The sequence below is a fragment of the Harpegnathos saltator genome, unplaced genomic scaffold (genome assembly GCF_003227715.2).
Source record: "Harpegnathos saltator strain DR-91 unplaced genomic scaffold, Hsal_v8.6 scaffold60, whole genome shotgun sequence".
Classification (NCBI taxonomy): Eukaryota; Metazoa; Arthropoda; class Insecta; order Hymenoptera; family Formicidae; genus Harpegnathos; species Harpegnathos saltator.
The window spans coordinates 907,757-922,446 of NW_020230427.1; the positions used below are offsets into that span (position 1 = coordinate 907,757).

The window sequence follows — 14,690 nt, forward strand, 5'->3', positions numbered from 1 at the left end:
TTCATTTGATAGCTCACGGCATGTGAGTGTACTGATCGAAAACATGCTGTAACCGGCATTATATAATACATGACGTACACATTATATAACATATATACTCCGCAAACATGGTGAAATGTACACTATGTACAACGATTTCGTGGCTAACGCCGTAGTGATATCAAAATGTACATTATGTAAGACATGATACTATGTTCCTCTATGTGAGCAAAAATTAATACTGTTCATCCGGCAGCGAAGCATGTATACATAACATACACACAGTTGTAAACTAGTCGCCGGTAGTACTTTCGTTTTATCGTTAGAAGGATCTACCGCGATAACCGACGTCCACGACGATTCCAGCAATGTATCATCGTGTTTTTCGACGATAACGTCAATATCTCATTGCAGCTTATCGCTACATCGATATTCTACTTTACGGTGTTGTCGTCTGTCCGGAATTGACAATAGTCGTAAAAATAATCGCAATCATACATCTCGCTAATTTGTCACGATTGATGAATGCGTACTAAACTGCCTACGCCATCAGAGCAAATTATCATGAGTGAAATATATCTACACGACGAAACACTAAGTAACATTTCATTTACAACTTCAACCGGTTTGGCGCGAGCTAAATCGGTGTGAACCTCACTACACACTTGTACCACCTTAGGAATCATATTTAGTAATTAGTCTTCCAACAGTGTCGCGCATTGATGAAATAAAACGTTACGATTGTTATATTTCATCTACATCTTTATTTGTCTAGAATCATGTGAGTTACCCAATCATTATTATAAATAATTAATAAATGAATAATAAAATATAAGTATGAATCGCAATTAAATGACATGTGTCATAAGTGTCTTCGATGAAAAATAGTACCTAAAAATAAAAAAAATATCCAGTTGGAAGGAAAAAATTCAAACTTTAGTTAATAGGCTTTGTACGAGTGATGAAAAATTATACTCGATACTTCCAATTATACCCACTTTACAATTTTTTATTTCATGGAAAGCCATATCTGAGATTTCTTATAAACTGTCGTAACTTACTCATAACTTACTCGAAACGAACGATCTAGTGATCTTATATTTCCTCCCTCGCATCGCGAACTATAAAGTGCACGCGTCGACTTCTCTTGCAACAATATGCTCCCGTCCCTGCGGATCAGATACATCAATAAACTGCGCATGCGTCGGCATAAAGTGTAAAGAACGGAGAACATTTGCGATATTACCTTGAGAGACTTATTACCTTGAGAAGGATCTGTAATTGACTGTTCCGCGAGCCATTTCTATAATGAAGCGGGTTATATCTGTAAAGGAGAGAGCAAAATAGAGAGAGCATAAATTATACAAAAGTAATACTTTTCGCCATTCATTGCGCAAAACGTTTCTTTATATAAGATATTTCGATAAAGAAAAAAGAGCATTAGAATTCGTCACACATGACACACGGATCGATACAAAGCATCGAGAGTCAGTTTCACGACCAGAAATGTTCCCGGTCTCGTGCAAAATGGACTTCAACAGTGAGCACTATTATAAAATTAACCGTATCATTTTGTCGGCTATTGGCCTGTGGCCACATCGACACATCACGTTGCGACAAATTCAAGCCGCTCTGTTATCATTTCTACTAATCTCGGTAACATTTCCTCAGGTACAGTAAATTGCCTATTTATTTATTTCTGCGCTTCATCTTGTTATTTCCGAGTGTCTTTCAAGTGCTCGACCAGTGCTGAGTTTATCGAAAATTTACCCGATAATATGTCCTAAAAATGTGTATTGCTTTCAGTTAACAAAATTGATTGTAGAAGAATACAATGTGGACGTTGTTGTGAGAGTTTTATCATCCACTCTACCATTCTTATTATTTATTGTAAAATATATCGCGTTTTATTTTGTGACGGAAGATGTAAGTACAAAAAATTATATGTGTCAGTGTATATATAGACAATTGTAGCATATAAATACCACAAGAGGTTTACAAGAACAACATACAAGTACTAAAAAAATACCGATTAGGAACTTGGCAGAGACTTATATGGTATCGAGTTAGATTTGTAAAAGTGTTTGGTTTTGCATATTTACGTGAGAATAATCGCAACACGATGAAAGCTTATTAGTATTATTTTATTTCTATTTATTATCCATAATAGATAAAAGGATTAATGCAGTATATTCAAAATGACTGGAATGCCTTGAAAGATAACAACGAGCACGAGATAATTCATCAATACGCGAAAGCGTCTGTATTAATCACTAAGTCTTTAGCAAGTAAATAAACATTTGAACAATATGTACGATTTGAACAGGGTGCACGATTTATCTGAAGACATTGAAATATCTCGAGAACTGTGCATTGGATAAAAAAAGTGGTTAATGAAAGTTGTTAGTCTCGAAGGGGGACATCCAATGATACCAAACTCGACCTCCCACCCCACCCCCTGGGGGTGGGGGTTGGGGGCAACTTTGAAATCTTAAATGGAAACCCCCATTTTTTATTATAGACACGGATTCTATGCCACAAAATACGTAAATTTTGTCCGAAACTTTTTTTTTATTCGTGATAGATGGCGCTGTAATCGCAAAAAATTATATTTTCCGCAATTCTCCAGAAACAATTTATTGAAACACAGAATTAGATTGTAAGTGAAATTTTTATTGAAACAATCAATAAGTGTATTGAAGTTGAAGGTAAAAATTTCGAACACTTACTCTAATTAATTGAACAGTGAGAGGCAAGGGGACTCACATTAAAAAAGCACCCCGATCTCTGAGAGGCAAGGGGACTCACATTAAAAAAGCGCCCGAAGGGAACATAAAACTACTATGTCCTCGTCGTTGTTCCTGTGTAACGCTAAAAGTAGTTTCTCGAAAAAATTCAACGCTATCTATCACGAATGAAAAAAATTGTTTCAATAAAAATTTCACGTACAATCTAATTCTGCAATGAAAAATGTGGGTCCCCATTTGAGATTTGAACGTTATCACCCACCCTACCCCGAGAGGATGGGAGGGAATAACTTTTATTATGTTCTTTAAAAATATTGAACAGGTATTTTTTATTTCTCAATCTAATGATCATTTCTGAAGAATTGCGGAAAATATAATTTTTTGCGATTACAGCGCCATCTATTACGAATAAAAAAAAAAGTTTTGTACAAAATTTACGTATTTTGTGGCGTAGAATCCGTATCTGCAATAAAAAATGGGGGTTTCCATTTAAGATTTCAAAGTTGCCCCCAACCCCCACCCCCAAGAGGTGGGGTGGGAGGTCGAGTTTGGTATCATTGGATGTCCCCCTTCGAGACTAACAACTTTCATTAACCACTTTTTTTTATCCAATGCATTGTTCTCGAGATATTTCAATGTCTTCAGATAAATCGTGCACCCTGTATAACAGCAAATCATAATTGCATACTTTAACAATCATTATCGTCTGATTAAATCTACATAATCGCACAGAAAATATCAATATCTAATATTTATCGTTCGAATGTGATTTCAGTACTGATTTATGTATGTATAGCTATTGTTATATGCATTCAATATGCGCCAAGTTTTCTTAACGTCGTGATGCCGCTGAACAAATCTCGGCGAGCCGAGCTGATATTCTGGGTCGAGTATTTCGTCGATCAGGATAAATATTATCATATGATTCAATTTCATTTAGATGTAGGATTAATCGTCGCCGCGACCACGATTCTGGCCACCGAATCGTTTTGTTTAATGGTCGCCATACACGCATACGGAATGTTTAAAATAGCGAGGTACATATTACTAGGTTGGTGCAAAAATAATTGCAATTTTTATCATTCTAAGTTTGGTACCGATTTTTTTAGTTTTCTTTATCTTTTCCAGAATTCTATCTTGTAGAAATAAACAAATTTGTTTCTCATTGGGAAAAGTGTATGCAGCCCAGTGGTCTTTATTTTGATTAATAAATATAATTTTTAATAATAATAATAATAAATTAATAAATATAATTTTTAACTGATATATACACTTTATGCGATACGTAAAAACCGCAATTATTTTTACACCAACCTAATATGTATGTTAGTAAACGCGTTGCCGGGCGCGGGCGGCGACCCTCCTAGTTTACATTTTTGTTTCTATAGTTATCGCATGGAACATATAATCGATGCACCGAACATATTCGTTGGCAAACGTTACGTCTCCTATGACAGTGTGGTAGCCGCTGTGAATAGTCATAGACGAGCAATCGAGTTAGTATCGTAGATATTGTTTGAGAAACAAATAATTATTCACATACCGTTCGGTAAAAGTGCATCATTCATTTAATGTTTTATAGAAATTATCTATTTTAATTGTAATTTATTTCGGATGTTTCTCAAGTATGTAGATTTCTCATTGGAAGTAAAATAATAATGATAAAAAATATTTGTGTAACGGTTTTTTTTTATTTTTCTGAGGTTTTCCGAAATTATCAGATCGACCTTTGCGATACCGTACCTGGCATTAATATTACTCGGAGTGACTTCATCGAGCATAAATTTATTCTTGGTGAGTGTAATCCAATTATTATTCACGAAAAATAAAAATAAAAATATCTACGGACATACACATATACTCACGAATCAACTTTATCGATAAGCTTTCTTCTCGGCAGCTGTTTCAAGTGATAATGTCCGCGGGCGCAATGGACGATATAATTAAATCTATCGTGTATGTTTGTTGCCACTTCTTGTATATGTTTTTAACCAATTACGCTGGACAAAAGTTTATAGACCACGATATCGAGATTTACAAGAAGATGTGGGTATTGTAAATAGAATAGCGATCATATTATCATATTTATTTTCATCGTCATTTCTATGACAATAGTTCGTACAAACGAAATAATTATCTTTACGAACTATTAAAGATGCAGTTTGCGGTGGTACAAGGCGCCTTTGCGAATACAGAGACAGATATTATTTATAATGCAAAAAACTGCGAAAAGTTACCACATGAATGTCGGTGGTTTGTACAACCCATCGTTGGAAGGTTTCACTACGGTAGGGAAAACCTACTCGAAGTTATATATTTCTACGCTCCTTTTTTTAGCCAAGGTGAAAAATGAATTGTCTGTCTTAGCTCGCAAGTGCGACGCTCTCTTACTTTACCGTTCTCTGCTCGATACGGAAATGATAACGACATTTATCACGAAAAGTACGCTTACTGGATTGCCGTCAAGTTGCTGCAATGTTTTAGCCGAGAACAACGAGAAATGACATTATCGAATAAAAGGCACTGTTCTCGAAGACAATTTAATGCTCGTATGTTCACTGGCGCTATTCCGAATATATCAGGTGTAGTAAAAAGAAATCCATTATTTTTGCATGAAATTGAAGGCTTTAATTACCATAGTTAGGATGATCCGATTTAGGTCAAATATGCGCCGTTTTGTTCGATAACTTGTTGCCATTTTGAAGGTAATTTCATTATGCTTCTCTCATAGAAGCCCTCGTCTCTATTGGCAAAAAATTGAGAGAGTCGATTTTCACAAGCCTCTCTTGAAGCAAATTTTTCACCAGCAAAATTGTTCGCCATGGACAGGAACAGATGGTAATCACTTGGTGCCAGGTCCGGATTATAAGGTGGATGCATAAGAACCTTCCAACCAAGCTCCCGGAGCTTCTGGCGAGTCACTATCGATGTGTGTGGCCTGGCGTTGTCCTGATGGAACACAATTCCTTTCCTATTGGCCAAAGCTGGCCGCTTCTGGGCGATTGCTTCCTTCAGACGGTCCAATTGTTGACAGTACAGTTCCGAGTTAAGAGTTTTGCCGTAGGGGAGCAGCTCATAGTAGATAATTCCCTGCCAATCCCACCAAACACACAGCACAACCTTCCTGGCCGTCAATCCTGGCTTGGCCACCGTTTCCGCCGGCTCACCGCGATTCGACCACGACCGTTTTCACTTGACATTGTCGTAAGTGATCCACTTTTCATCAGCAGTGACCAACCGCTTCAGAAATGGGTCGATTTTGTTGCGATTCAGCAGCGATTCGCAGATGGAAATTCGGTCCATGAGGTTTTTTTGCGTTAACTCGTGTGGCACCCATACATCGAGCTTCTTTTTGTATTCAGCCTTATTCAAATGGTTCCAAACGGTTTTTTGTGCAATCTTTAGTTCTTGGGCAATCGAAACAGTGCTTACATGACGGTCGGACTCGACAATGTCCATGATTTTATCGATATTTTCGACAATTGGCCTTCCAGTGCGTGGTGCATCTTTGACATCGAAATTACCTGAACGGAATCGACGAAACCAAAATTGCGCGCGATTAGCTGTTACAATATCAGGACCATAAACACTATTCACATTTTCAGCCGCCTGGCTTGCGTTTTCGCTTTTATCGAAGAAAAACTGTAAAATATAGCGTATTTTCTCTTTGCTAGTGTCCATCTTTGACACGCGCTCAAATAAAACTGAGTCAACTAATCACAAAACTGTCACAAAAGTTTTTTTAGTACGAAATCTCATCTTTCTAACGCCATCTAGTGGAACTCGATCGGACTTATACAACGCGAGATACAGATAACTAAAGCCATCTATTGGAAAAATAATGGATTTCTTTTTACTACACCTAATATTACTTCCAAATATTTCTACGCACATTCTGATTCGTATGTTATGTCAAGTTAAAATTATTCCGGCGTGCAGTTTTAATACCACGATATTTGATCACATGTTATTTGCGAAGCGTTACAGATTATCCGTTATTTGCGCACTTACGTTACGACTCGAGTTTCTCGACTGCACGACTATATCCGACCAATTAATGGTGCAACACACACTGTCCGCTATCCGATACATAAATAAATACTTTCCTCTGGAGGAACAGTCCAGAATTCCGTTTATTTTTGCTGTGTTTCTTTCGCGTTTATTTCGCGTGTTCTGATGAACAAGAACAAAAAGATTACAACGATATGTGTTATTTGTTTACTATTTATTTATCTGAAATTTCGTTCAATCTAATTTCACAAGTGAAACAAGCACATCACCGCCAAAATTTTGTCGTCCACCGACAACAATCATGTACCATAACACTCGTTGTTATTATATACTCTCAATACTTCTTACATACATTTTCCCTGCTCAGTGATCAGCGAATAACACGATTGGAATATTAGCGGAATTTTTTATAGCAAAGTAATCCACGATCTCGAAAAGTTTGAATCGAGACATGTTTGACATTCTCTGTATGCTGCACGAACGATTGCGTTCCGTCGTAGGAACATAACGTTCTATACTGCGCTTGCGTCAATATTTTTAAAAGAGCAGGAAAAACATTGATATGCAATGCGTGAACGGAAATTATACTTTTTTACCGTCGATTGTCGTTATTTCCGTCATTAGAGTAAGTACGTAGACTATCATATCCTCTCTTTCCCTCTCCCTTCTTCCTTCTCTCTTTCCCCTTTATCTCTATAGAAAAGCGCACTACATAACTCGCGCCGTCATTATTATTTTATTGATTGCTCAATTTGCGCGAATATAAGTCCCTTAGACAAATTTAGATGTAGTTGTTAACGCATTTACCTGTACAGCAGGTGTAAAGAAGTCGAAAATATAACCATAGTAGAGGTAATCGATGTAAAAGGGAAGAAAAAATATTTGTGTATATAGACTACGTTTAGTTGCGTTCAAACTGTCATCAAAGATGGAGTTTCCCGAAAATCAGTATTATAGAGTCAATCGCATTCTTCTGTCTGTTGTCGGACTTTGGCCGTACGACAATTTTAAAGTACGGCGACTGCGTTTCACACTGACACTACTGATACTGATTACATTTTCAAGCACTCAGGTATCTCCATGTTATTTGAATGTACATTTGTCATTCACATTTAATCTCTTCAGAGATAAATTTATTAAAATCAGAAAAAAATAATTTAAAGTAACATAAATATGATATTCATTCATGACGAAATTTCACTTTTTCTGGAATTTTGTGCTGAACATTTATCCGCAGATATAATTTTCGTTAAATTTTATCGACAATATCGTTCGAATTGGAGGAGAAAAAATGAACATATCTACAAGTGCACATTTGCGTTTAGAGCTGCTTAGAATTTCTAAAAACATTAATCCGCATTTCACTTTCTTATAATTTCCTCAAGGAAGAAACGGTAATTATGCATAAAAGAGGCCTCTCCTCCGATTTAATTTATTTTTAAATATTAGGTGTGTGAATTAATTCGGTCCGATTTTTTCTTCCAAAAAAGGACTTTAGTATGAAAAAACATGAAAAAGTACACTAATCAAAGTGTTTGCCATCGCTTGCTATTATTTTTTCCCATCTGTCTAGCAGTTGTTGCATTCCGTGACGGAAAAACGACTCGTCCTTCGAAGCGATCCATTCATTGAGCCATTTCTCGGTTTCTTCATAATTGTTAAAGTGCTGGCCCGAAAGCCCGTGTGCCATCGATCTGAACAAGTGATAATCGGATGGAGCAATGTCTGATGAATACGGCGGGTGAGGTAAAACGTCTTAGCCAAGTGCTTCCAAGGTGGCCTTCACAATCTTTTCAACATGTGACCGAACGTTATCGTGCTGGAAGATCACTTTATCGTGTCTCTTTGCATATTCCAGCCGCTTATTCTTCAATGCGTTGTTTAAACGGATCAATTGTTGTTGGTAAAGTTCGGCAGTGATAGTTTGGCTCTGTTTTAATAGTCCATGATACACTACACCCTTCTGGTCCCACCATATACAGAGCATTACTTTTTTGCTGTGAATATTCCGCTTTGGTATCGATATGGATGATTTTCCTGGGTCGCTAATGGATTTCCTTCGTTTGGAATTATCGAAATATATCCACTTTTCGTCTCCAATCACAATACGATGTAAAAAACCTTTTTGTTTTTTGCCTGGCAAGCAAGATTTCAGACATGGCTTTTCGCCTCTCGATGTCTCTTTCTTTCAGTACGTATGGCACCCATCTTCCTTCTTTGTAAATCTTTCCCATGGCTGCCAAACGCACAAAAATTGTTGATCAGTCAACATTCAACAATTGCGCGAGCTTATGTTGCGATTGACACGGATCTTCATCGATTAGTGCCTGCAATTCCTCGTCCTCGAACTTCTTCGGCTGACCTGAACGAGGTTTGTCATCGACACTGAAATCATCACTTTTGAAACTATTCTCTGCATAATTTATCAGTGGAAGCACTTTCACCATAAGCTTCTACGAGCATTCGATGAGCTTCAGCGGCTGTTTTCTTCAAATAAAAGCAAAAAATGAGAACTTTCCGGAAATGATGCTTTTTTGGCTCGAGTTTCGATATTTTCGAATCAGATAAACACGATGTTATTGTTACAAACCCAAACGTTTATCAACTGAATATTATTGCCAGATATCAAAACTAAAAAGTAAAGCCTTTTGCAGACATTAGAGGTTAGAAAATTACATAGTACAGCAATTGGCCGTCAAATAGACCGAATTAATTCACACATCTAATATGTTGTTGCGGAAGTCTTCCTGAATCGTTTCATATACATATATAACGGTCGGACAATAGTTTCGGAAATATAAGCTGAGAAACGATGAAAGTAGTAAATATGAAAATTCATTTAAAGTAATGAATCACCGAAGCATACACACACATACACACATACACACACCGAAGGGGGGATGCGGGTGGGGGGGTCGAAGATCCCCCCGCACCCCCCTCGTTTGGTCGAACTTGCGTCATGTGGAAAATCGCTAACTCATGTGACACAGAACAATACAACTTTCCATATGAAGCGAATTTCGGCGATTACCGCATTTTTTAATGCAATGGCTGAAATCTTCCCAATTCCCAACGATAGTACTGAATAAATCATCATTAAGTACTGAATAAATCATCATTAAGTACTGAATAAATCATCATTAAACATTTATTTTTATACTTGTTATTTCTATCCTTTCTCAACCTGTATCTCCGAAGCTATTTGCGTCCGATCCTTATATATGTATATGAAACGACTCAGAAAGATTCCCCCAACAACATATTTAAATATCAATTAAATCGGGGAGAGAGCCTCTTTTATGCATAAATACCGAAGAAACATTGTGTATACCTTGTCAGAATATTTTTATTTAAAGTTACCATTTCCGAAACTGAAGTCAGGATAGATCTCGCATATATTTCGCTGCTACATGCATATCTGCGTGCCAATCCGTCATCTGTTATTGATTTTTGCAGCTCAGCTGATATTGATTTTCACAGTCCGGTGAAAATCAATAACAGATGACAGCTCGACACATGCGTACGCGTCGCACAGTAGGGCTATTTCTAATTTAGTTTCACGGCTCATAGTACTGAAGTTTGCATGTTTTTACCAGATACTATTTGCTTTTCTTCTATAAATGCTGAATAATCCAAAGACGAGGAAGTGGATAGCCGTTTACGCATATGACTGCCACAACCAGAACTTCTATCTGGTCCTAATTTTCTGATTAGTTCCATGCGATCAAAATGTTCCAATCAAGTGTTGGTTGTTGTATGACAATGCTATCGGTTATTCTTTTGCTCATATGGTCAACGATGTTTTGTAATGGTATGCTAGCGCTTAATTGTGTATCAAAAAATAATCAAAATCGCCCCGTCGAAAAAAAGTTTTCGCGGAGCGTTTGACAAGTGTAACTTCAAACATTTGGTAAACTGATTATGCCTGCGCTTTACCTTCAGTAATTTGAATATTATCTGGATAACACATCTTTTTTATCTCTTGAAGTTTTTTATATGAAGGGAAAATTTGTATTTTGCATCGTTTATTGATCTCACTACGAATCATATTGTATTGTGATCGCGTCAATTTTGTATTCATAAAAAGAGCGAGTACTTCGTCGGGTGTCATTGGCTCAGATTTGTCCGATGTCTCTTGCAATTTCCTTTTTATTTTGACAGCATTATCCAGAAATGAAGGTTTGATAACTTCGGCTATTACACTTTCTGCGGCTCTTTTTTGTTCGGCAACAAACTACATTTTTCTGCATATAGGAGCTGTTTAGTAGGTACTGTATTAACAAGAAATTGAACTCGAGCTTTCTTAGTTTTTTCATTACAGTCCTCAAGGTTTCGAAGGTCGACCACAGTCTCGATGTGGTCATAAAAAGGGACGACAATCGAAATTATTTTCCGCCCACTTACTGCTCTGCACAACATCTAACTTCCTACCACATTTATTATAGCGTCGCTCGAATTGACGACAGAAGTTCCATATATTATTATGCAGTGCAGTAGATTTAGGCTCCTCAATCTCACATTGCAGCTTTGTTAAAATGATTTCATATAAATATTGAACTGACTTCTTGTTTGATACCTTTATGAGCGTAATAAAGGAGCAATTTTGCAATTCATCTATAAGTTTACAATATGGAATTGATTCCATCTAAAATAAAATATTTAAGAAATTAACACGAACTATAGGATAACTTGTACTTCAGACTAATTTTAAATGAGTTTGCCATTTTGTGGTAGGTAAAAATACATGCATGCGTGGGAGGTAAGAATGCATAACAAATGTAATCTTTTTTCAAGAGTATCCTTTTACTGATACTTTTATTATATTTATAGCTATAACTGCGTTGTGTATATGCAAGATAACTATGATTTTTATGAAGAAAAACGAAATTTTCCATGATTTTGTACCTACTAAGAGCTCTAAATAGCGTATCTGCAATTATCTGCAGACACTTTCACATTAATAGGTTAGAGGGGACTCTAAAAAAGATATCTATGTGATTTTGAGCGTAGTTTCTCATGGTCGTGCTATACTTTTGCTATTTTAAAGTTACAGAGAACTTACTAAAATTACCAATTAAATTTACTCACTTACGTTGTACCGGGGAACATAAATAGTAAATCTAACTGCAAATCTTAACACTATATCATACTAGCTTTCAAATAATTATAAACAAGATTACTTTCAATCGCTGTATGATCTAGTAATGAAGCGACAAAAACAGGTTGAAAACTGCAAGCAAAATCAGTCGACAACGAGGTTCTATTTGATGCGTCCCCATGACGACGGAACGCTGTTTTATTTTGTCTTAACATTTTTATAATGTTCAATAGACTTTTCTGTACATCTTACGTGCGACAGAATATATGTTTACATATTTGATTTTGAAATTTTCCTATAATTTGAAATGGCCCCACTGTGCATCGTTTCGAATAGAAACCATAGACGTATAATAACTAGACCGCGTACTCGGCCGAAAAGTCGTCAAATATTAGAAAGAGAGAGCATGCTTTGGGATATTATTCTGTCTTCGTCTGATAATGTTTGGAGTAAAGATTACTTGTATCGTTCCACTCTCCTCTACCTTCTTTTTTCGTTCCCTACCAAAGGCTTCTTCACCCTACTACACGTTTTTAGAAAAAAACAGAATGGTACCCGTACAGCAACTATCTTTTTCTAATTTCTGACGCATTCTAGCAAAGGGAGACGTAAGACCGCGCGGTCTAGATATTATACGTCTATGATAGGAGCATAAGGAATTTGCAGTAATATTATTGATCAACTTATAACTTCTATAACTCGGAAATTATTGCAGTCTCGATATTTTCATCTTAACATTTTAGATTTCAGTTAAACGACACTTTTAATTTCAATTAAACTTCGACATACCCTATAAAGTTATCGCGCTGTTATTTTGTGGCATTTCATATATTAATCATTAAACAATGTTCCCTTTCGTTTTCCTGCTACATGTATATTTCGGCTTGAAACTCCAAAGTATGCGTATCACTGAATATCACAACATACTTTCAGTTGCTGACGTTATTCAATTCAGAATACGATAAAATTCATCTTCTAAAGATATTATCTTTCGATCTCATTTGCATAGCGTGTATCATGAAGTACATCTCCTTTTATGCTGTCATGGAAAATGTACGTTCAATAATGACTTAATCTAATTTTAACTGATATTTATAATAGTAATTGTCATACTTGCTAATAGGTAAAACTTCTTCGACAATATGTTTTTGATAATTGGAGAATTTTAGCGGATGAGCGAGAGATAGAAATAATACTCAGACATGCGAACATCGGGAAATACTTTACGTTAATTATATTGAGTAAACGATAAAGAAATACTTAATTAGTAGCTTGTAATAAACTGGCTACTTCAGACAATTACATATTAACGATAACTTCGTTCGTTTTTAGCAATCGGTTATATCACCGCTTTTTTCTGCATATTGATACAATATATTCCCATCATATTGGATATAATGAAACCACTGAACGTATCTCGTCCACACGTATTTTTCATTGAAGCGGAATATTTTATTGATGAGCAGAAATATTTTCATATTATAGCGATACATATAAACATTGCAATATGTGTTGGAAGCACGAGCGTAATAAGTGCCGAAACGTTCGTATTAGCAAACGCATTTCACGCTTTCGGGCTGTTTAAAGTCACTAGGTAATTAAGACCATTTCTTTCATTAAAAATATTTCCTTGTTACCTCGTGTTAGTCGTGTTTCCATTATATTAGCAGGAACCAAGTTTTCAATTATATGTATCAGCGAATGATAAATTTTATAGTTATCGCATGCAACAGATATCAAGTGGATATGATTCACAGATATGTACGACTGAAAAATATGTAATATTCCGTAATAGAATAACAGCTGCAACGAACATGCATAAACGAGCGATTAAGTGAGTATATAATGGTATATGTTTTATTAACAAATAATATAAAGAAATTATTCTGTTTTGTAAGATTTTCTGAATTATTAAAAGAAAGTTTTGGACCGATGTACCTAATCTTGGTTTCGGGACTTATCATTTCCATAAGTATAAATCTCTTCTATGTGAGTAACGTGAGTGTTTTCAAAATTCCGAGCGTGAAATTTTGTATAACCGAACTTCGTTCCACTGACTCAATGAAAATACTTCCGACAATTAAAACCATTGCTTTCATAGAACAATTTCCGCGTGTAGTTTTTACAGATACTATCAACGGAAGGAAATATACTTGAAATTGTAAAGTGCATTATATTTCTATTTTTGCATGTAATAGCACTGTTTGCAGGTAATTATGCTGGGCAAGAATTTATAAATTGTGATACAAACATCTATCGAATGATGTGAGTAATACTATACTATTACCTTTTCTTTCACGTCGTTTAATCTCATTTTATAAATAATGCTTTTATGAGATTGTATTGTTATAAACAAATGATCTTCACTTAACCAAAACAATCAAATTATCTTTACTAACTAAAGACAGTATTTTTATATAATTATTTAGATGTAACACGCAATGGTACAATGCTCCCTTAAGAACGCAAAAATTAATACTTTTCTTGATACAAAAAACTACAAAATGTTATAAAGTTGATACCGTTGGTTTATTTTATCCTAGCCTGGAAGGTTTAGCTTCGGTAAAAAAAAAATTGTAAATTTATATTCACGGAAATAACAACCAGTTACAACCAGTCAATCAGTTAATCTAAAATCTTCTGCTTCTTAGGGCTTGAGTATGTCAATCTCTTATTTTATGGTTTTTTGCTCCATGTAATGGTATTGTTCGAAAATATGAAAAATGGCGCAGTTAATTTCGCGGATACATGATATCAATACAATAACGATAATAATACAAGGATGTAAATAAATGTAAAACTAACGGAGTTAATTAATAAAATTTGAATAAAATGATACACTCCCGAGTCTTGTT

At 35.7% G+C, this 14,690-nt stretch overlaps 4 protein-coding genes across 6 annotated transcripts in view; all 4 read left to right on the forward strand.

The window, feature by feature from the left end:
• The window catches only part of alpha-Man-Ia (alpha-Mannosidase class I a), a 923,832-nt gene that overhangs the window by 847,492 nt on the left and 61,650 nt on the right, over nucleotides 1-14,690 (forward strand). The window lies entirely within an intron of this gene.
• On the forward strand, nucleotides 889-2,306 carry LOC112589780 (uncharacterized). The gene is made up of 3 exons (XM_025304323.1): nucleotides 889-1,650; nucleotides 1,786-1,905; nucleotides 2,150-2,306. The coding sequence occupies exons 1-3, from the start codon at nucleotides 1,486-1,488 to the stop codon at nucleotides 2,273-2,275; spliced, it is 411 nt and encodes a 136-aa protein (XP_025160108.1). The 5' UTR covers nucleotides 889-1,485; the 3' UTR covers nucleotides 2,276-2,306.
• LOC109503780 (odorant receptor 63a-like) lies at nucleotides 3,388-5,265 on the forward strand. The gene is made up of 6 exons (XM_025304309.1): nucleotides 3,388-3,763; nucleotides 4,115-4,222; nucleotides 4,430-4,520; nucleotides 4,627-4,772; nucleotides 4,882-5,014; nucleotides 5,094-5,265. Exons 1-6 carry the CDS (start codon nucleotides 3,570-3,572, stop codon nucleotides 5,145-5,147), a joined length of 726 nt encoding a protein of 241 aa, XP_025160094.1. The 5' UTR covers nucleotides 3,388-3,569; the 3' UTR covers nucleotides 5,148-5,265.
• LOC109503781 (uncharacterized) lies at nucleotides 6,582-14,619 on the forward strand. Of its 2 annotated transcripts, none has more exons than XM_019841205.2 (9): nucleotides 6,582-7,809; nucleotides 12,769-12,888; nucleotides 12,959-13,076; nucleotides 13,168-13,429; nucleotides 13,553-13,669; nucleotides 13,734-13,833; nucleotides 13,955-14,100; nucleotides 14,265-14,397; nucleotides 14,487-14,619. In XM_019841205.2, exons 1-9 carry the CDS (start codon nucleotides 7,666-7,668, stop codon nucleotides 14,532-14,534), a joined length of 1,188 nt encoding a protein of 395 aa, XP_019696764.1. In that variant the 5' UTR covers nucleotides 6,582-7,665; the 3' UTR covers nucleotides 14,535-14,619. The 2 variants fall into 2 exon arrangements, with proteins under 2 accessions (XP_019696764.1, XP_019696765.1); XM_019841206.2 differs by having other exon boundaries at nucleotides 13,734-13,824.

Excerpts from the sequence above, each read along its gene's own strand:
- LOC112589780 (XM_025304323.1), top strand. The coding sequence starts at position 1,486 with ATGTTCCCGGTCTCGTGCAAAATGGACTTCAACAGTGAGCACTATTAT. Across the intron at positions 1,651-1,785 it reads TCTCGGTAACATTTCCTCAG|TTAACAAAATTGATTGTAGA; the intron begins GTACAGTAAATT and ends TATTGCTTTCAG. Across the intron at positions 1,906-2,149 it reads TTTATTTTGTGACGGAAGAT|ATAAAAGGATTAATGCAGTA; the intron begins GTAAGTACAAAA and ends TATCCATAATAG.
- LOC109503780 (XM_025304309.1), top strand. The coding sequence starts at position 3,570 with ATGCCGCTGAACAAATCTCGGCGAGCCGAGCTGATATTCTGGGTCGAG. Across the intron at positions 4,521-4,626 it reads CGAGCATAAATTTATTCTTG|CTGTTTCAAGTGATAATGTC; the intron begins GTGAGTGTAATC and ends TCTTCTCGGCAG. Across the intron at positions 4,773-4,881 it reads ATCGAGATTTACAAGAAGAT|ATGCAGTTTGCGGTGGTACA; the intron begins GTGGGTATTGTA and ends GAACTATTAAAG.
- LOC109503781 (XM_019841205.2), top strand. The coding sequence starts at position 7,666 with ATGGAGTTTCCCGAAAATCAGTATTATAGAGTCAATCGCATTCTTCTG. Across the intron at positions 13,430-13,552 it reads GGGCTGTTTAAAGTCACTAG|TTATCGCATGCAACAGATAT; the intron begins GTAATTAAGACC and ends TAAATTTTATAG. Across the intron at positions 14,101-14,264 it reads ACAAACATCTATCGAATGAT|ATGTAACACGCAATGGTACA; the intron begins GTGAGTAATACT and ends ATAATTATTTAG.